Source organism: Phalacrocorax carbo, chromosome 3 (assembly GCF_963921805.1).
Source record: "Phalacrocorax carbo chromosome 3, bPhaCar2.1, whole genome shotgun sequence".
Lineage (NCBI taxonomy): Eukaryota > Metazoa > Chordata > Aves > Suliformes > Phalacrocoracidae > Phalacrocorax > Phalacrocorax carbo.
In genome coordinates this window covers 24,675,012-24,696,496 of record NC_087515.1, presented here as the reverse complement: position 1 = coordinate 24,696,496, position 21,485 = coordinate 24,675,012, and the positions used below count along the sequence as shown (strand labels likewise).

The window sequence follows — 21,485 nt, the reverse complement described above, 5'->3', positions numbered from 1 at the left end:
GTGACCCTGTACTGCATACAACTCTCCTCACTGACCTCTTACAAAATACAGTCACTTCTCAGGATTTCCAAAATTCACACATCCCTCACAGCTCCCGGTGCCCGGACCCCTGCTTGTAACATGCTTATTTCCCAGATGAAGTGCTACCCTCCGACACCGCCTGTCCTTTGCCTTCCCAACAGCGCAGCACCTTTTTGCCTCCCGTATGCCCTCCCAGCTCCCATGCCGACTCCTCATCCTCCACCGTCCTTCCAAATCCAGTGAAACCAGCATGACTTCTGTGAGCGAAGACCCTTGGACAGGTGTAGCTATTACAGAAGGCCCTGGTGATAAATAAATGAAATAGGTCCATTTACTGTTTGTTTTGTATCAGTGCAAATTTAATCTATAGGGGCAACTCCCTGCGGGGGGTCGAGGCCGTCCCGGGCCCCGGGCCCCGGGGCACAGGGCCTCCGGGCCAAATCGGTTTAGCGTAGTCGCTATGGCAACAGCGGCTGCCGGCGGGGGAGCGGCAGGAGCGCCTCCGCCCGCCTGAAGCCGGCGGCAGCGGGCGGCCGGCGGCGGCTCCGCTCAACTTCGGCGAAGGGGCGGTGTGGAGGCGGCGCTGCCCTGGGGCCCCGTGCGGCCGCTTCGCTTCAGCCTTGGCGGCGGGACGGGAGCGGGTGGCCGCGGTAAGGAGGGGACGCTGGCGGCGGCGGCGGGCGGGGTGCTGCGGCCCCTGGGGCGCCCGGCGGGACGGGGGTGGTGCCAAGCGGAGGGGACGGCTGTGTTTTCCCGCTCCTTCCCGCGAAGAGCGCTGGGTTGGGGTTTCCCAGTTTGTGCCTTTGCCGCGGGTGCTGTTGCCGCCGCCCGGCTCCGGAGGCTCCCGTGAGGGAGCGGCGGCCGCCGGCTGCCCGCCCGCCGCCGGGGCAGCGCCCTTGGAGCCGGCGGCCACCCGCGGCCCCCGGCCCTGAGGCACCGCGCCGGGGAGGGCGGCGGCAGCGAAGCGATGCCCTTGCTGTAGCCGCTTCACAAAGTCCGAATTCTGTGAATTACTCTCGTTTCTTCAAAGTGAAATCTCCTTTCAGCTGCAGATTAGAAACCGCCACAAATTTATCGGGTTTTGGAGGGATTTTTAAACGGGTACCAAAGTCTGCCTAAGTTGAGAGGTGTCAGCTTCTTGATGGGTAGCTGTATCTTGTAGAGGTACTGGACCCAGCCCTAGCAGCTCAAAAGCACTGCTGTAAGCCCAGCTAGGGCTCCCTCGTCACCAGGGCTAATCCATTCCCCACGTGGGTTTAAGCTTGCTACGCCAGTTTAGAGGGCTTGACTTCAAGCCGCGTCCTCTCTCTGGTACCGTCTTCGCTCACTCTGGGTCCATCTGTCCGCAGAAGCAGCAGGAGCACGCTGCTGCCAAAGGTGAGCCGGGACGGGTGGGCAGGGTTGGGGGCCGGGGTGCTCTGACAGCTATCCCAGGCTGGGCTCGGACATGGCACCGTGGGGCTGCCTGTGTGGATTAGCACTGGGTAACTGGTTACATAAAGAATAGGCAACCGAGGAGGAAAGCATGGTTTATTCTGCTTTATGCTTATGCCACTCTTGCTTAGGGTCTCTCAGATTAGACGCCTGCCCGACTAAGTGTCTTCCCGGTGGAAGTCCAATGTGTAGTAACCCCAGCGTGGTACCACTAAGGTCAGTCAGGCGGCTTTGGAGTTACTGCAGCGTAACAGGATAGGCTACACTGCGCATCTCTTAACGCTAACACGTTCACTAAAATCTGTCTCAAGACCACAGTCTTTGCAGTTTCTATGGCTGCTCTCTGTGGATGGGCCGTAGGTGGGTCATACGGCTGTTGCAGGAAGAAAACCAAGAGCTTTCCTGGAGCTTTGCTGGTTGCTCCCTATGCTGCACATGAACCCTACAAAGAGAGGCTTAAGTTTTCAAGCTGTGAACTTCTTTTGGGTGCTAATTTTAAAACAATGTGTATTTTTAAGTAACTCCTGTCACAAGGACCAAACTCTAACACTGGTCCCTGTATTCTCCAGTATAGGGAAAATACACATAGGTTAACAGCTCTGCAGTGAACTGAGTCAGAGTGAGACTTTGGGGATCTCCAGGAAATATTCTTTCTTATAGATACCGTAACCAAGGTTCAGTACTGAATAGAATTGTACTGGCATCTGTTAAAATGCATTGTCACCTTATGATGCAATGAGTTACTCCTGTTTTTGCAGCAGGATCAGTCCTCAGCCTGGATGGAGAACGCACATCTTGCCCACCCGTTTTCACAGCATTTAGTCTGGTCTATGCCACAATATATAAATTAAAAAAACAAACTTCAGTGGACCTGACAACAGGTGAAATGTGCTTTTGGGTCTGAGTTTCAAGCTCTTACTTTATATAATTCTGTAGATACAACTGTCTGCTGTGAATGACAGTATTAGAAACTCCAGTTTGTGACATTACTGCCCCTTTAAAAATGTCATGTAGTTACAATGACAGTAGAATAGAGAAAGATGAGCTGGGGATCTTGCCGAGTTTTAATTTTGAAGGCCTTTTGTGTTGGAGCCTTCCATCAGACACTATTGCTGGTGTATTGCAGTGATACTTTTTTTTGTGGTTTGAGTAGTTTTAATAACATGAAAGCTATGTGTCTGTATTACTTTCTGAACTCTCATTTACATGGCTGAATGAATGGTGAAGAATACTTTAGGTCCCTCTGTCCTGACTGGAAACCTGACTTTGCAGTCTGCAGAGATCAAAGTAAGATACAGAACTGAAGGTGTATTTGATCCACCACAGCAAAATAGCCGTATCTGAGCAAAATACAGGAGTTTTAGTAACAAGTTAGGCAAACAGAGCAAATCACTTTTTTAACTTCCTGGCTTCAGTAGGTTTAGGTAACAGTCCAGTGTAAGTTGTATACGATAGAGTGTTTTTATGGGCACTGTTAGAAAATATTGTTTAAAGCATGAATGGGAATTTGGCATTAAAATAGTCCTGTTTCTCAGCAGATGGAACTCATTTGCTCTGATAAGTAGACAAACTGTAAAATGCTACTCTGCCTCATAAGCAGATTTGAGTAAAGCCCACCCTTTTGCTTCTGCAGATAACACAAAGATTATCTTCTGTAGAGAGTCCCAGCCATTAGTACAGCTCTAGGCTATTGGGCCCTTTCTTCACTTTCTCTTTAAGATCCATAGACTGGATTTCCATCTGGAGTTAATCAACACAGCTCTTTTATTTATTTCAATCAGGCAAATCTGTTTTATATTAGTGCAGCTCTACTGAAGATCATGAAGCTGTATCAGTTAGATCAGCTACCTTTTCTCCTCATGTTTTGACTAGTGACTGAAACATACCTTTCTCATGCGAGCTTGAGCTTGGGGCCAAGTTCATGCTGAATTCTTATTTCTTTATCCTTCTTGCAGTCAAAGTGCAGATGTAAAACACACCAGATATAGACTTGTTTTCTAAAAGATCGAAGCTCTGAGAATGTATTAAAAAATACACAAATGCTGGGGAGGTGAGAGCAGTATTTTTTGTGTGTTCTCCATTTGAGAGTTTCATTACAAAAAATCTTTGGAGGGCTTCTCACTGTATAAAATGTGACATACCTATGTATACCATAACCGTTGTGGTATCTTCAGAAGGCCAGTCATGCTTTTCTTTGGAAGAAATGGTACCACTTTTCTCTCTTTTGTCTTGCAGCACCTTGTGATATGCTCTGACTGGCCTTCTGTTATGCTACCTAGCGGTGATTTTCAGACTCATGCACGTTCACAGATGGCTTAAGCGACTTTTAACTTTGTGGCAATTATGCCAGACAAAGAACCAGCCCATTTCTATATGCTGAGAATGCAACGTCTGATGGAGAAAACCTACGCTGAATGGCAGCATGGTTCTTACGCCTTTTTGAGAGCGCGTGAAATTGAGAAGCAGCAGCAGCAGGAGCTGTCAGCCTGCAGCCAGCTGGCTGCACTGTGAGCACTGCCCTGCTAGGGGCAGACAGGCATCACGTAGCATGCAGGGGCCTGCTGGGTACCACAGTGCCCTGCCACCTCTTAGACACCGCTGTGAGGTTCTTTTTGCTGTCCTTAAACACCTACAGCCATGAAGATTTGACAATAAATGTTTCGTTTAAAATGTTGGCTTGATCCCCTATACTTCCATTATTCAAAACTCCTTGCTACTTGTAACAGGGTCATGTCCCTGGATATATTTTAACCACTGTGTTGCGGTTTTTTTTTTGTCCAGAAATAGCTTGTGACCATCACAACAAGAAAATCAGTATGCTCATGAAATGAAACACAGGTTCTCTGCTGTGTTCTATAAGCAGACCACTGAGTGTCCCCAGGAGTCCTCCCTCTTTATTCTGCAGGTCAGAATGAGGAATGCTGCTGTATTAATATAATGATATTTGCATTGCTTTTAAGTTTCTTGATTGAAAAGCTCTCCCTACTGCTTTTTCAGCATTAATTGCCTCGTAGCAACTTTGGGAGATAAATGTCTGAGGTTATAATAGTTTCCATGGCAAACAGCTGTAGTAAACACCATAGACTTCCATGTCACTAAACAAGAAGGGCGATTCCAGACAGATAGGAAGTAGGGTTCTTTGGGCCCTGGTAAGGTAAAAGTCTCTGTGTGGAAAGGATAATGGTAAGTAACTCTGCAGAAAAGCAGTGGAGAACAGGGATTCTTTTACAAAGCTATGGTGGACTATATAAATAAAATTGAGAATGTGTTGGCAGCAGTTTCTTAATTAGAACTTGCTAAGATTCTTTGTTTGGAACAAAATTAAAATATCTTTATCATAGGAGAAATAGAATTTGAGGTTCATCTATGATGCTGTCACTACTTATGCTACTTCATGCAGGTATAGACAGCAGCATAGCCATGACCACAAATTCTGCCTGAGAAGCTCGTTAAATGTTGCATCATTTAGCACATGATGCTAATCATGTCTAATTGTAACCATTAATTAATTAAAAATTTTAAAAGTTAATGCTAATCTTATCAGAAGCACAGACCTCAGAGATGGGTGTAGCCAAACCAGCTTTCATCTACCTATGACTCGTAGCCCAGAGAGATACTTAGATGCCCTTTGCTATCTGAAGGACACTGGACTTTTCTGGATAATGTAATCCAAACTTTACTAATGAAGCAAATAACTAATAAAAAAACCCCCAAACCTTAATATTCTCCACAATTTCACATCTTGTTTTCCCCATGACTGCATGTCTTTAAAATAAGTACAATTATGAGCACAGTTTGAGGATGGAGCTTATCCCACTTCTTTTAGAAATAATTTTCCCTGTTTGTTACCCTCTGATCTGGCATGTGTGGAAAAAGGCTGAGCAGGTATCTTGCATGAACAAATTCTGTCTCTCTGCCCTCTGACTGTAGTAGTAAGAAACTACCACCCACAAGAAGGAATGGAAGGCATTTCCCAGCTCCTCAGCCCAGTTTGTCGGTATGCTTTGCCTGGATGACAGTGGATTTCCTGGAACTCTATCTATAGCCAGCTGAGTGACATTTCCATTGACATCACTGGACTTTGGATTAGGCTCCTGCTCATCCAGCCGCTTAAGGCTTTTCTCCTTCTGCTCTGACACAACTACAATACCCCTAGGACTAGTGAGAGTCACTAAGGATTGTCAGTACTACTCCTGGACTGACAGACTGTGAAGGCAAACAAACCAGAGAAGTCTTTGTCAAACTGAGAACATGAGGACATACTGTTATAGAGTCCAGCTGTAGTCTCTTTCCCCTCCCTACCGCCCCCCATATGCACATTTCCTACCATCTGCCTACTCCTTTTCTGCCCTGGAGAGCATTGGAAGCTGGGAACCAGGAAAAGGATCAGTGGAAAGGTAATTTTTTTTATTCTCGGAAGTTCATTTTCTACAAGGCAAACAGGTCCTGCTGATTGACTCATGGTTTACCAGAAAGCAGCCCTGCTGTAACAAGCCTTAGCAAGTGGTGATCTAGCCTGAAGGAGACTGATGTCTGTTGAGTTACATGTATAGCCTCCAGTTGACCAAAGAACAGCCAGAGAGCAAACTACAGAAACATATTCCCTTTGTTACTAGAAGAGCTAGGAAAGGCTGAAATCCTGTTTTAGGAAGGTGAAAAAAACAAATAAGGCGTGTGGACTTTGATATTTCTGATGATTTTTTGGTGCATTCTCTGGAGCAAAAAGAGGAAATCACATGGGGAAATATGGGAGAAGGTAAAAAAAGTGGAAGATGAGGTGAAATTGTACAGAACATGCCGTGAGAAAAGAATGGAGAAAGCTGGAAAGTACATGAGGGGAAAAATGCAGGAACTGCTGACAATGTGGGGAACAAAAATGAGATTTGGAGAGAGGCAAAAACCTTTAGAACTAAAGCTAACGGGAAACTTGTACGTTAAAAAGTCTCAGAAGGACTTACTAACAATCACTAAAAATTGAATAAACCCCTCAGAGGCTCTGTGAATGAGAGAAGGTGAGGTATTCCAGACTTTGACATAGCTAAGGTAAATGTATGCTTAAAACTCTGAGGTGGTTGGTCAGACTTGCAGTCAACACTGTGAGGGGAATGTTTGTCTTCTAGACAAAGGCCTAGGGTCAATGAGGCAAAAGTTTTGAAACCCAGGCCTGTTTCTAGAGTGGAACTTACATAAACCACTCTGAAATTTTGCTTGAATAACACCTGAGAAGTTCATCAACTGGATTATGTCAGCTCCCAGGATGGCCGCTAACAAGGAATCAGAAAATGGACTAATTGTCCAACATAAAGTACTCAGTTGGGGCAGCGTCTCTTTCTTTTAATAATTTTAATGTGACTGCTTGCAAAGTGTAAATTTGTCCTTTTCCCCAATAAGAAGGTCAGGCTGAAACTTTCGCCTTCTGTTAGTTGCCCACATCCTGCCAACAGTCCTTTCAGTCTTTCCGAATAGGAAAGCCATTTTGAGTCATTTAATAATTAGCCTGCATGTGAACTTTAAATTAGAAACAGCAGCTACAATTAATGGAGCCCGCAGTATCTTCTGCAGGCTGCAAAGACCAGTAGTGGGAATAGCGGTGGCTTGTCAAGCCTTCTAAATAGAGATGGCCAGTTTCCAGGTCTCAAAAGGAGATGATGGATGAGAGATGGGGAAGGAAACAATCTCATACAAACAAGAATCCCTCAGGAATAGCCAGCACAAGCTGCCAGTGTGCATGAAATACTTGGATAGGATTTTCCTTCGTTTGAGAACAGGCCATTTAAACTGCAGATGAGGTGCTTTCCTTACTTTATACTCCACTCATGTGGAAGCAGATTTTTCACATATGGGAGACAAGTGGAAGCCCCATTCAGAATTGGTGGTATCCATGTTCCCATATCAAAAGCAAATCCGCCTGTTATGAAATATCTGGGACAGGGCAAAGCTCAGGTTCAGCAGGCCTTGCTCAGACAAGGCATCCAAAATATTTTTCTAACTGATTGTCCTCTGCAATACTATTGCTAGGTAAATAAAATGGCTCTCCTCATGCAGAACTACTTGCTTTGAGGGAAACCTGCGAGATAAAAACATAAAGGCAGTAAGGACAGCCCAGGATCAAGTGAAATCCAGGGCAGGTCAAATGAGAATCCAGGTCTCCTTGCTGTCTTTCCCAGTTTTGACCACTAAATTCCCCACTTGCTCCTCTTCTAAGGAAGCAGCTGGCGAGCTAGGAAGAGCTGGAAGGACATGCCTCAGCTTCACACTTATAGTGCTTTATACTGATTTACCCTTAACGCCACAGAAGTCAGCGGAGTTAAACCAAAATGAAACCAGGTCATAGCTGGAATAAAAGCAAAGTAAGCTAACCCTTTGCTGATAAAATACAGAAGGGCATGCTCACCTTTATTAGCTGAAGGTGAAAATGGAAATAATGATACCTTAATTGGTCAGATGCCTCTAAAAGTTTATGAAAAATTGGTATTGTCACATAAACTGAAAAGAAACAGGAGACACTTTTAAATCTTTTACTCCAGCCTGTGGTCTGTTCTGCTACTCACTTTTGCTAGCACCTATGTGATACATAAGGGGTGATAAGACCAAGGAACAGGTCTTAAGTTTTAAGGATCTTAATCCTTAATAATGTGTAATGGTGACTGGAGGCCACCATGTAGCAAGATCCAGGTACATGTTAGGATGGTGGGATTATGGAGTTGAAGCTGTCAGCACATCAAATCCAGCCTGAGTTCATTCAAGCGTCTTGGGCAAGTAAGTCAGCGGCAGGCGGCAGCCAGAGTTCTGTGTGGTGATTAGCGAGCTGTTAGCTGGAGTCATCCTGGTGATGAAAGCAAATGAAAGGACCTGCTGCTCTTCCTCCTACAGAACACAAAAATGAGATAGGAGCAGGATTACTTCCACCAGCTGCTAACTATGGCTATCGTAAGGGTAATCACAGCTGATACTCCAGGGTGAAAACAGTCACTAGAGCGATCCTTCATGTATAAGCATTGTAAACTAGCAGAGGTGTTACTGTTTATACAGTCTCAGAAGAGGACCTGCAGCCTTACGCACCTAGGTAGCTAGATATGTGTCCTGTGGAAGTTTTCATCCCTTTTATGTCTTCCTTCTGAATAAACTGGTATTGCTTGCTGGGAGAGGTAGGATATATGAGTTGAGAAACTAGTCCTTTGATGCAGTGTGGCAAACTTCCTGATTCTAGAAAAGTCTAAGCATTAGATGCTGAAATTGTTTCAAACCTGGGACACTGTACAGACTATCCAGGTTTTTGGAGCGTCTTCCTTTAATGGTGTGACATATTTACATTATATGAGTATTTTTGAAAGTGAACAAGGCTACATTACAGCAAGTGATAAAGGCATGAAAGCAACTCTCCTGGTGCAGATGGTGACAGTTTTCCAGGCACTGAAGGCAGAACATTATTGACAATTGTTCTTCTAGGGGGTCTGGGTGCTTGTGACTCTCAGGTCTAGTGGCAGTATTGAGTAGTTAGGAGCTTCTGGTGATTTGCATTGTCACTAAAAGCTCTAGTCCCCAGTATGGCAGCTTAAATCAAAAGCATATTTTTCTCCCTCTTTTGTCTGTTTTCATGTCTGTGTCTCAGTAGTGAGGATTTACTCAGGCCCTGCAGAATCAGGTTCTTTAATCCACTGTCCTCATGTTAAATTTTGACACCATGTCCTGACTGGGCTGCTGCCAGGAGTAGCCTTTTGGTAATCCCAGCTGCAGCCAGTATTTGTGCCACCCCTTCTCCCTGGGGGATAATGGAGGGGAGCAACAAGGCACGTAACTGTGCTGTGTGAAGAAACAGATGCTGTTTTGCTACTGTTCAGGTCCCTAGTGCCTGCTTTGGACTCCATTGTGTTTAAATACAAATACAATAGTTAATAACTTTGTTCCATGCATTGTCATCTTGAAGCGACTACATGAAGGGATTGGCTGGGTGGGGAGTTAATTCCATCCTTTGCTGACCTGATTGGTGCAGTTTGTTCTGCCTTTGAAGAGCTGGGTAACTCCCCAGCAGCAACCTCTCACTTAGAAGTAATAACAGTTTAAACCTTGGTATGCTGTCACTTCCCTCAGCCCAGCCTCAGTTCCCTTGGCGCTGGCAGTAGCAACAAGGGTGTGCTCTTCCACCATAGCTGGTAGTTGGACTTCGGCTTGTAGAAGGTGGTGTAGCCTCTGCTACACGCATGAACATCTTTGCTAAATAATGGTTAAAGCTTTGCCTGGGCTTCTAGTTAATGCAACTGTTGCTCCTGCCAGTACTAGCTAAGTACAGATGAGCTCTACCACTTAAGTTACAGCAGCAGCAAACCTACTCAGGTCACCTATCCTGCACTCCCCCCTGAGGATCTCCTGCTCACTAGAATGTGGCTCTAGGAATGGTTTGACCCCATGCATTGAGTTTTTGCATGTAGGGTGCTGCAAGGTCATGCCCTCCCATGAGGGCTCAGACAGGCAAGCCCTAGCTCCAGCTCTTCCATGTGGGCAGGAGAATGCTTCCCCAGCCTAACCCAGAGGGAGCAAGGTATCCTTATAACTTGACTTCAGACTGTGAAGAACTGTGACTGTCATTTTAATTACGTGTTGACTGGAAGCCCAAGGGAAATGGTGCCTCTTCACACTTTGTCTCACCCTCTGCACAAGTTGGCTGCTATGGGTGAGATTTCTCAAGGTGCTCAGCACCGGTTAGTTCTAAGTGGCTAATCCAGTAGTACTTTCAAGTCAGCAACAGACTCGAGGGGTGTGTGGGGGAAAATGTTCTCAGCTGAGGTGTGTTGATGATGACACTGTTGTTGTTCTCTCCCTCCCTCCGTTCAACCCACTCCCAATGAAGACACACAGAGCACTATGTCACTGGCATCCTGGTTCAGATGGAATGAGCCCCCAAACCGTATTTCTCAGAGGAACCCCACAGAAATGGTGATTGAGACGCTGATGATGGAGCTGAACTGGCAGATCAAGCAGGCAGAGAAGCAGCAGCGAGAGCGGGAGAATGAGTATCGCAAGATCAAGACTGGGGTGGACTACGGCTGGCTGGTCAGCTATCCAAAGCAGAGCTATGATATCAGCCCAGGAGAACGGCTCCAGCTGGAGGATATGTGTACCAAAATACATCCTTCCTACTGTGGGCCTGTCATACTCAGGTACAGTAAAATCTGATAGTACAAACCTTTCCTTTCCCCCTCTCTGTGATATGGGAGGAAGGAATGAGAGTTGTTAGGACCAACAGAACAAAAACTTGGCATCCTGTATCATAAGTCATGTTGGGACAGTGTCTTTGTAGGAGAAATCTAATGTCTTAAGTAAGTTTAACATGGTATCACTTCCTCTAAGAAGTTACTAAATGCCATTTCCATCTGAGATTGGCTTGAGTGCTTTATGCTCCTGAGCAGCCAGAGAAGCTTTCTTGCCTGATGAACAGTTACCGTTTCAGTATTGTGATGGCTTTTGCTTCAGTCTTCAGAATCTTAGAATAATTGAGGTTCGAAGGGATCTCTGGAGGCATGTGCTTCAACCTCCTACTCCTACTCCTACTGAGTAAGGCCAACTTCCAAGTTAGATCAGGTTGCTCAGGGCCTTGTCCTGTCCATTGTTGAGTATCTCTGAGGGTGGAGATTGCACAGCCTCTGAATAACCTGCTTTGGTGTTTATCCACTCTCATTGGAGCCTTCCTTCCTTGAATTAAGCTGTCCAGCAGGTCTGTTGAGGCACTTGTCCCCAGTATCCAGGCTAGCCAAAAGGTGCTATTGTGTTTTCCAACCTATGAGCCATGTATTCCCTGAGAAAGGAGGGATTGCATGCTTCTCCCTCCCATGCCCTCCCTCCACACACTTGACATGAAGCAGGATGCAGGTGGGGCCTGCAGTTGGCTTGAACAGCTAGGTGGTGCTTCTGCCTTCTGCAGCATAGATGTAGACAGAGCCACTTGGACTTGCTGTTGACCCTTTCAAGTGCTAGGCATAGGAATGCCTTCAGAAATAGATCTATCCCTGCCGTAGCATCCAAACTCAAAGGGAGTGAGGTGACTTTTCCTTTGGGGGGGGTTCTTCTAAGTTAAACCCTCTCACTCAGCACAGTGCAAGTGAGTAGTGACTCTGAAGTCCACCTTGGGCAAAGCAAAGTTGTGAGATGGGCCTTTATAATCCAATTCCCCTTTTCCAACATGTTATTCAGTTGCGATTAGAAGGAAGACAGTCCTGGCAGGCCATACGCAATGGGGTACTCGGCACCCTGCAGTCCCTCATATGCTGGTATCTGTTTTCCCTTGAACAAATGAATCTACAGCTCTTCAACTACAACCATAAGAGGACTGCAAATAGCTGGTCCTCTGTCTTACAGTGGGGGCGCCCAGGAAAGAATGCCAAAGCTACCTCTCTAGCTCCTGTCTTGCCTGAGGCTGAACCTGGGAAGCAAGCTTTGGCTTTTGCAAAGGTTGGCATGGTGGCAGAATCAGAGATTTGGGATCGTTCAGTGGCTGAGTTCTCTCCAGTGAAAGTTTGCTGGGAACAGCACCTGCCTTGCATTTGTGTAACTCCAAGCTATGCTGTAAACAAGCTACTACAAACCCCTTGGGGTTCAGAGTTATTTTTACCATCCCCAGGGCCAGAGCAAGGCCTGTCTGGCAAACAGATTATTTCCATAAGAGCAGGCTTCAGTCACTGGAGTTGGGAGGCCCCAGGGTTCATCTCCTTCAGACAAAAGCATTAAGCTGAGCCATATGCAACTTGCTGCTGCTCTGCCTTTTTTTCTTTTCCTTTTATTTTTTTTTTAAACCGAGATCATGCAAGATGTATGATTTCAGTGCAGCCGATTGTTCTTCATTGTTCAGGATTCAGCATACTGTTGACAGCAGATAAACATACTCAGCAACACTGGTGGCCTCTACGTGAGCATAACTGAAAAGGATAAAACCATCCTCTTAAAAATCCTCTTACAAATTGCTATTATGGGCTATCATAAATTGTATTACAGTATGAGTCAAGAAGTGGCATGTTCTTGTTTGTTCCATACTATGCAGTTTGCATGGTTAGCAGAGCTGCACTGAAACAATGAGGCTTGCGTAACCTTTGTCGGTTCAATTCCGTGACTGAGAACAGAATGTCATAGCCACAAAAATAGCAGAACTGGATTGGGTCAAAGGTCTGTTTGATCTGGTATGCAATCTGTATGTGAGATAGTGGCCAGAAGCATCAGTGTAAGGAAAAGAAAAAAAGAACAAGGCAAGCAAATACAACAGTACAGACAATTACAGTATCTTGTACATAGCCTCCAACTTACTCTGCCTTGTAACATGGAGACTCTTGGAGCCAGAAGTGGGCCTTCCATCCATAATTGGCTTTTCTTTCAGTAGTTTATTTCAGCTGTGGGGTTTTGCTTTTCTTTTTTGAACTCATATAAACTTTCAGTATTTGTGGCACCCCATCTCAGAGTTCTACATCTGAACTACAACTCTGCTGTGGAAAACTGTATTTTGCTTGTTGCAAACTAACGTGTACTAGTTTTATTCGAAAATCCCTTCTTCTTCTGCTGGAAATGTGAAGAGTTGACCCCTCTTCTTTTCTGCCTTCTAACTGAGAGCCCTGTGGTTCAGAAATCTTCATTGCTGACATGGAAACAATGAAAAAAGAATGGGGCTTGCTATGCTAGGAGCTGAAAATGTACAGGAGAAATAAGGAGCATGCAATCTAAAAGACAGCCAAAATTGGATAAATACTCTTCTCAGAAAGTGAGATAACGTTGAAACTTCCCCAGAATTGCACAAGATGAGTATAATAGGAATTCAAATGAAATCTTCGCATTTCCAGTTAAGTACCTTAATCACAAGATCATTGCACTGCTGCTGATGCCTCCTCTCGAATATCCTGTGGCTTTCTAATACGTAGTAACTTTTAGAAAAAATTTCCACACAAAAAAAAAAATCTACGAGCTTGCATTTGGAAATTCAAATGCAGAGCATGTGCTGTACTGAAGCCCTTGGTTCTGTCTGAAATATTAAGCTTGATCCTTCCCCTTCCATCTTAGACATCTGAAGAGCTGAAGTCCTTTTTGATGTACTCGACAAGCATGTAATACAAGTAGCTTGCAAGACTGCAGAGCTTGTTTGGTTTGTCATGCAAGGCATCCGTCTTTTGTGAGATTCTAAACTCAAAGTCAGAACAAAACATTTTTGTATGAGTTGTCAAAGATGTCACTTTATTCTCCAAAGGACTAAATATCCAAATTTTCCTTTTCTGTGGCTACAGTCACATCTACTGAGAGGCAGAGTTTCTATAAATTTGTTTCTTTAGATGTGGAGGAGGCTGGAAAGGAGCACTTCTTAAATGGGAGGGTTTTTTTTTAGATCCAGTTTGCCTGTTTTGTATTTTGGGTCAATAGGAACTTTTCTCTGAGTCTCTTGAAATTCTGGAAGGAGTCAAGTACACTGCAAATAACATCAGGTATCTGGAGACTCTGATTCACCCCCAAACAAAGCTATTGCATTCAGGTGTAACTTAGCTTTAGGTTACTGGGTTGGAGATAACTTACTATGTTTAAAATTAAATCCTGGAGCCATTTGAAGGAAGTGACAGTGATTTTGGTGAGGCCCTGAGTACCTAACTGCCTTGGTTAAACTGAATTACTAGACTAGTAGCTTTCTAATACAGAATGCTAGATTTTTCCCATCTTTACTCAGAGCTTTACCGCTAATCAGAGCTAGTCATGGTCTGTTTAATTTCTTTCAGTTTCAGCAAAAACGAAACAGTGGGTTTCTGTCCTTCTCTGCCCAGAGAGAAACAAACAAAAAACCCTAACATGGAAATGTAAACCTGCATTTTGGTGATCTGTTATTAATACCACAGGCTAAGGACTGTAATTTTCTAAGGATTGTGTATAGCTGAAGTGGACTTCCTAGTGTGCTTGAACGTAAGACAAATGACTTGTAAATAAATGTATTTCTGATTTTAATTTTGAGCTTAAGGTTGAGGTGATGTGACACGAATGTTGCAGTTAGTGTGAATGCCATAGTCCTTTGGAGTCAAATAGCCTTCTCTAGCAAAGCTGTTCATAGCTTTACAGTGTAACCAGAATTCCTGCTCAAAATATAGATTCAGGAATCAGCAGCTAATTATTAGCACCAAGCACCCCACGTTTTTGTCCAGTGACTAAATCTACTCAGCGCTTCCAGTTCAGACAGGCAGTCAGGAATACACTAAATTATATGCATATTGTTTAAGTCCATGGACTTCCATTGGATTTAACAGGTCTTTAAAGTTCTGGCTGTGCTTAGGAAACCTACTGAACTGGGGACCTACAGAATAACATAGGCAGGTGACAGCGCTTTAAAAAAAGCAGTGCCAGTATGAGCCAAGTGTAGTCAGATTCTTAAAATTAATGGCCGTATGAGGAAACAGAAGGGTCACAATTTAAAGAACATATTTGCTTGAACTGTGATTAAAACACAGCCTGGACTGGGGAATGCTCATCTGTATGCCTGCATATAGGTGCTCCCCAGGCTTCTATGCTGGCTCAAGGTGAGTTTTGTTGACAGTCACGTCCAAGACTGCATGACTTGCACAATATATTACAGGCTAGCCACCAGAAGTATCATAACTTGTTTTGCAAATATGATAGATATACTTTTCTGATGAGTAAGGAAACCCTGTTGAGGGATTTCTAGATACGGATGTGCAGGTGCCTAGTTTGAAACTCTTCCATGCAAAAGTGTAAGGGCATTAACCTGTGCTAGAAGATAGGTGAGCCTTGTGCAATTTTGTGTGCTTAATTCTACTGAGCAGCTTTGTGTGGAATTTGTTCCACAGGATATGAGCCCATATTCCTTGATTCCAGTGGTTTTACTGTTTTTGTATGTATGTTGTGTGTTTTGTGCAGAGAGCAGACTGCTGGATCATCCAGCACATCAACTGGCTTTCACTGATAACTGGGGAAGATGGCTTCAATTATGCTTGGGTGGCTGCACCAAACATCATCTGTTTTCTGACACACACACTGGTTTAGCTAGACCTCAGTCCCTGCCATCCTGCCATCCTTTCTGCTGAGAAATATTTGTGACACGCACACCTTTTGGACTTCGTTCATGGGCTGCCCCTTACACAAATGTGCTGGTACTGAAGTTACATGGGCATTAATAGAGGGGCAAAGTTAGTTCATCCTATTGGGGGAGAGGAAAGGAGGCTCCCCCCTTTCCCTTTTCCATCTGAATAAGAGTCACTTTCCTCTGGGTGACTGGCAGGTAGTCTGTTGGATTGCTTTCTCGTTGTTTCTTAGACCTGCTCAAACCCATATGAAGTAGTTTTTGTGTTGGTCCTGAAAAGTCAGAGGTAAATCTTAACAGCAAAAGCAGAGTTCACAGTACAATTCTTGCTGACATAGCTAAGGAGAGTGTGAACAGGCAGATAGCTATAAAGGTGGAAAGTTACACTGATTTCAGAAAACTATTTCGGCTAGATTGGTTGGGAGTGCTATTAGCAACACAGGGCATTAGCATTAGAGCTCTGTGCTCAGCCGGTAAATTTGATGTCGTACCACCTATTTTCCCTCTTGTTCCCAGAGCCAGTCACTGGTCCAGTAGTAGCTTGACACATGCTATACCCACTCTGGAGCCACAACCCAGCAGTATGACACAGCCTCTAAAACTGGAGGCAGTGATGAAGCCTTTTGGGTGCACAATGCCGATACAAAAGAGGAGGATGTACTGATAGATATATAATATCCAGCATCTCTCTTTAATATATATACGTAGATAAAATAACAGAATGACTCATTCAGTTCACCTCTGCAATAAAAGTCCTTTGAAGTGCTTTCCCTGGTATAGTAATAACAATGTCATATAGACTTGGGTTTTGATGGACTCATCTGTCTATGCTTCTGACTAGGATAAAGGGAGAAGCTTATTTATTGTGAAAACTGTATTTTTGGCTCTTTGATAATGCAACTGAAGTGCCTCCTCAGAAGGCAGAAAGGATGTTTGCAATGTACAGCAAACTGTTACCGCTGTTATATGCTAAACCTTAGCAAGACCTAGTCTCTTGCTCTTACAGGCTCTGCACAATGCAGCTTAGCATCACTGTGTAAGTACTTATGTACCAGTGTGAACTGCAGTGCCTCGGAGTTTTTTTTTTGTGGGGGAGGGGTGGAAGAAGGCAATTAGAAATTAATCTGAAGCAACTGAAATCGTTAAGGAACATCTTGGTGACGTGGGTAGGTTTTGTGTCAAACTCTTCTAGCTTGACTCTGAAAGGAACCAGTGCTTCTGCTGATAGCGAGTTCCCTCAGCAGACAGTACTGGTGTTTCCACAGCTGTATGTAGCTGCCCATACTTGCTGGGAGAGAAGCACACAAATATGGGGGATACAGCATGATGTTAAGATGTCCAACTCCAGGCCTCCACAGTAAGAGTCAAAAGGCAAAAATGTAAAAAATAGTCTTTTTGGTTTACCTCTGACTGACTTTCTGTCCTTATTATCTTGGGTACCCTTTGGCACTCCATTAAGCAGTGCAATTCCATAGTGCACTAAACTCCTTGTTACATCCCTAGCGCTTATCAAAAAAACAAGAGGCAAGATCTCATTCTAGCAGCTTCTGCTGTATTAGGCTTATTTAAATGCAATTCTACCGTCTTCCATCCTCATTCAGTTCTGTTGGAGAAAAATATCAAAATGCTTACAGACCTTACACACCTTAGCTTCCATTAAGTATAAATAACTGGATTTTAGTTAAGTACTAGTTTAGCTCTGTGTCCACTTGTAGATATAGTTTTTAGGTTAAGAACTGAATATTTATTAGAATAGTAGCTATATTACCATGGATCATGAACACGTACTGTTATGGAAAAACTAGAATCTCAATGTGACCAGTGTTTGTGCCTGGGGAGTGGATCTCACACTCTCCAGGCTGGGGATGAAATCACCCAACAAGGAGTCAGGAATGGTATGTTCTCTTCTTGGCCCAGCCAGTGGCCCGCTCAGTGACTTTAAGAAAACTATCCTGCTCTGCACCTCATCTTCCTCACCTGCAAAATCAACAGTGCTAATTCTTCACTTTCCTGGTATTAAGCAAGCTTAATACATGTCAGCAAAGCATTTCGAGCTCCTGGCTGAGAAGGCACTGGAGTAATTCACAGTTGTCTAATTAGATACAGCATCGTGCTGCCAATCAAGGTTTGTCAGCTGAGCCAGTCCATTATTTTACAGAAATACCATTTCACTGAAATTTAAATACTGAGAGATTATCAGACATGTAGCAAAGAAGAGTTTTACAGGGTTTTTGTTTGTCTAATGGCCATTGGGTAACAGTATGGGGGATGAGAAATGGAAATGGGAAGCCTACTGGGACTTACCCTGGTTTATCCTCAGCTTCTGGTAAGCACCAGTTGAGGGACTACTTGAGCAAGGATTTGCATTTGGACAATCACATTTAATCAGCAGTGATGGGGACGTTTTCCACAAACTTGTCTAATAATTTTGTTTCTTAAGCTATTGATAGCACTGAGTTTTGATTTAATAGGTGCTGTGTGAAAAGAGCACTTCCTTCAGTTTCAAACTTGCCACCTTCTAGCTTTGTTTGGTGCTCCCTATTATTTCTTGTACTTATGAGAAACGGTGATTCATTGCTTCCTTACATTCTCTGCCTTGCTTGTGATTTTAATGACCTTGAGTGTATCTTCATGACCCCTCCCTGTTGTTGTCCCCTTTGGTCCAGGGAGTCCCATTTTGCAGGACAGCGCAAGTTCAAAGCCTACCACAGTGACTTGGCAGCAATCCCTAATTTTATGTTTTTAATCAAAGCTGTGCCTTGACTGTGCTTTCAGATTCCGGCAGCTCATTGCTGAATATGAACCAGAAGTGCAGGAAGTATCCCGGCTTTTCCGCTCTGTCCTGCAGGAAGCTGCCGAGAAGATCAAAGAGGAGGAAGAGGCCAAGAAGCTTGCCAGGCAATGGAACACAAAGAACAAAACCAGCCTCTCCTTAACAACATTTAAATCCCGGTCCAGGATTTCCCCATTCATCAGTGACATCAAGACCATCTCTGAAGATGTGGAACGGGGCACCCAGCCCACCAGGAGGGTTTGGAGCATGCCAGAATTTCGGAATGCCAAGGATTACTGACTCTATACTGAAGAAGGTTTTTAGTGATCTTTAAAAATCCCAGTTAACCCTTTTTTAGCTCTACTGTTTCTTTGTTCCAGCTCTGTCTTCCTGCCCGTCTCTCTTTTGAAAGCTGTGTCCATAGTAACTGCTGCTGATGCCCGCGGTGTGTGACACAATTTATTACCAAACACGCTAGCCTTTCCTTTAATTTAGTAGCTATTCAGTAACCTTAAGGGCAAGGCTCACTATCTCATTTTTATTACTGCTTTCTTGTGGAAAATTAATTAGTTTTGTGATGTCTGTCTTCTCCTTCCCCCTCCAGCCTCGATGTAGTTATCTATAAAAGCTTTTAGCCCGAGCGAGCGAGAGCTGCTGGCTGGGTCAATCTTGCTGAAAGCAAGATGGCCACTTACATGAATAAGGCTTGCAGGATCAGGCCTGTGAGTTAAAGCTAGTATCTGATTTGGAACTGAACTTCCTTTTCCAGCTAATAACCTTCATCAGCATTACAAGAAACTTCACAAGTAACCTCAGTACTGCTCTTGATCAGCTTTTTGCTGACAATTAGCAACCCAACCCAAAAAGAAACAGACCCGAGCTTTTTGAGATGAAAGGCCAATATGATTCTACAGCAACTAGTTTATGCATACTCAAGTTTCTTGGGTATCTTCTCTTTTGTGCAGGCAGAACCCCCAAACCTTGCACCTGTAGAGTAGACAGAAACATAACAACCTGCTGTGGAGATACAGGCGGATTCATCAATGCTGTTCTTGGTCCTCAGCGTTCTGTGCTGCTGAGCTAACTGCTCCACCCCACAGCCCAGTAATAAGTCAGTGGGCTGAAATTAATGTTTATGGCTAAGCCTGAAAGAGTACTGTAGCATCAATATATGGAGATGGTAGAGGGGTGAAGGGAATCTGCATTAATCTACAGGGCTCTTTGTACAGCTGTGATAGTTAGGATCATTTTAACAAGCTACTGCTGTGAGTGACTGAACGGCTCTGGCAGTGGAAGGTTTGCACCCTCAGTCTTCTCTCATGAGTGCTCACAAGAGAGCTTTCCAGTATCACAGGCTGCTGGCCAGTAGTTGATACTACTATGAAAGAATCTTTAATGCAAACTGAACAGCTTGTAGGCCAGCATGGTTCTGCTGAGACCTGGAAGAAACAGGAAAAGACGGCTGAGGAAAAGGTACTGGGGTCGTAACTTGGCATCTGTAAGGACAGCTCTCACCAGCAAAGGAAAGAGAATGGCATGCTGTGAAAATCATGGATCCTGTAGAGAAGCCGAGGGCTAGGATGCTTTATGGTGACAAACAGGAGATGGGGAAGGAAGAGAGGGATTTCCCTATATAACCAGCTTTTGGGGAATCATCCTAGTTGGGTATAGCCCTCTGGAGCACCCTGCAGCTTTACTGTTCTTTTGCCAGTTTCCAACTCTTCCCTGGGGACCTTTGCAGCAGCATGTGGGTACTGCAGCCAAGATAAAACCCTTTGAAGCTGTGCCAACTCTGGGAAGAATTCCAGCACATGAAATCTATCCTAGAGTAGAAATGTGCAGTTTCTTCCAGAGATGGGGGAGGGCAGCATAAAACAAAGATCAAGATCAAACCCTTAAGAGCTCTTTAAGATTCTGGGACTCTGGCTCTTCCTCTCTCCCCTCTGGGCTATCTAAGATTGAACACAAGGCTTTCTTACTAGCACCAGGCTGTAGTTTCTAGCCCTTTGGTAAACTGCTGCCAGCAGCCCTCCTAGGGACAGAAAGCAGAAGCTCCTTTCTAAGCAAAAACTCAGGGCTTCCAACTACAGCATCCAGTTTGGGACAGGCTGTTTAAACTCTAGGTCAATAAGGGAAAGTTTAAAGCCTTCTGACAATCAGCTTGGTGTTTTTCAGATATGTATCCTTGTGAGGTAACGTGATTGTGTATATGAAGTAAAAACAAAGGCTTGAAATACTTAGCATAGCTTTAGCTGTCTAGAAGATGTGGGATCTCTAGCAAGGGATCACCATAATTTGCAGAAAAATTTTTATTTGGAAAAAGGTTAACCATCTCTTCTTTTATATATTTGCAAGCCACTGTATGGTACTGAAGGCTGAGATGAGTTAATGAATTTCATGCTACAGCTCTGTACTCTTTTTATTTGCACTCATGTTCTATTTTGACACCTTCAGTATTGACTGTATTGATGCAATATTTGATGGACTGTTGGGAGAGAGATGGCACATTCTGACACACTGACATAAAGCTCTTAGTTAGTTCTGATTCTCCTTAAGAAAGAGTGAGCACATTACAGCCACTGTACTGTAACAAACTTCCCTACACCAATGTACAAAGCCAAGGAAATCACCTCAAGGGTGTTCACACTATCACAGCAGCCTGTGATTGTACTATGTCCTTCATTAACAACTTCCAGTTAGCAGATACCATTCTCATTTGACAGCCAGGAAAGGGAGACAAATCTTTGGTCAAAGCCATGTATGTTATAGAAGCCAGGCTGTGGCAGTGCCTGCAACAGCTGTTGTGCCTCAACTTACCTATAACTTCTATTTCCATAATAAAATGTAATCCAAACTTTTAACCAGTATCATTCTCCTGTACCTCTTCTGCAAGTTACACTGGGCTCACGGTAGCCTCTGATGATAAAGGAATAGTCAGATCCAAGCTATGAGGTTTCTATTTTTACTACATGCTATCTAGTACTCTTAAAGATATAGAAGTAATATGGTGTTTGCCCGTAACCAGCTCCTTGGAGACTGACTGTGACCTTCTGCACTGTGTATGCACCAGTAGGTACTGAAGCAGAGCTGGGGAGGTGGTTAGGATATACGACTGCGCTGTGCTTGTGGCACTCATTTTTCTTAGGAATGCTGTAGGCTGAACCATAACTGAGCCTTTGGTCTCAGCATGTGGCAACAACTACCCACCCG

At 44.2% G+C, this 21,485-nt stretch overlaps 1 protein-coding gene across 2 annotated transcripts; it reads left to right on the top strand.

The window, feature by feature from the left end:
- The first annotated feature begins 509 nt into the window (after nucleotides 1–509).
- Nucleotides 510–21,136, top strand: RD3 (RD3 regulator of GUCY2D). Of its 2 annotated transcripts, XM_064446176.1 has the most exons (4): nucleotides 510–671; nucleotides 1,371–1,398; nucleotides 10,304–10,613; nucleotides 18,278–21,136. In XM_064446176.1, the coding sequence occupies exons 3-4, from the start codon at nucleotides 10,318–10,320 to the stop codon at nucleotides 18,573–18,575; spliced, it is 594 nt and encodes a 197-aa protein (XP_064302246.1). In that variant the 5' UTR covers nucleotides 510–671; nucleotides 1,371–1,398; nucleotides 10,304–10,317; the 3' UTR covers nucleotides 18,576–21,136. The 2 variants fall into 2 exon arrangements, with proteins under 2 accessions (XP_064302246.1, XP_064302245.1); XM_064446175.1 differs by lacking the exon at nucleotides 1,371–1,398 and having other exon boundaries at nucleotides 511–671.
- The last annotated feature ends 349 nt before the right edge of the window (nucleotides 21,137–21,485 follow it).

What these genes read in the sequence shown, in the direction of transcription:
- RD3 (XM_064446176.1), top strand. Translation starts at nt 10,318, where the DNA reads ATGTCACTGGCATCCTGGTTCAGATGGAATGAGCCCCCAAACCGTATT. An exon ending in TGTGGGCCTGTCATACTCAG is followed by an intron (nt 10,614 to 18,277) that starts GTACAGTAAAAT and finishes CTGTGCTTTCAG; the next exon opens with ATTCCGGCAGCTCATTGCTG.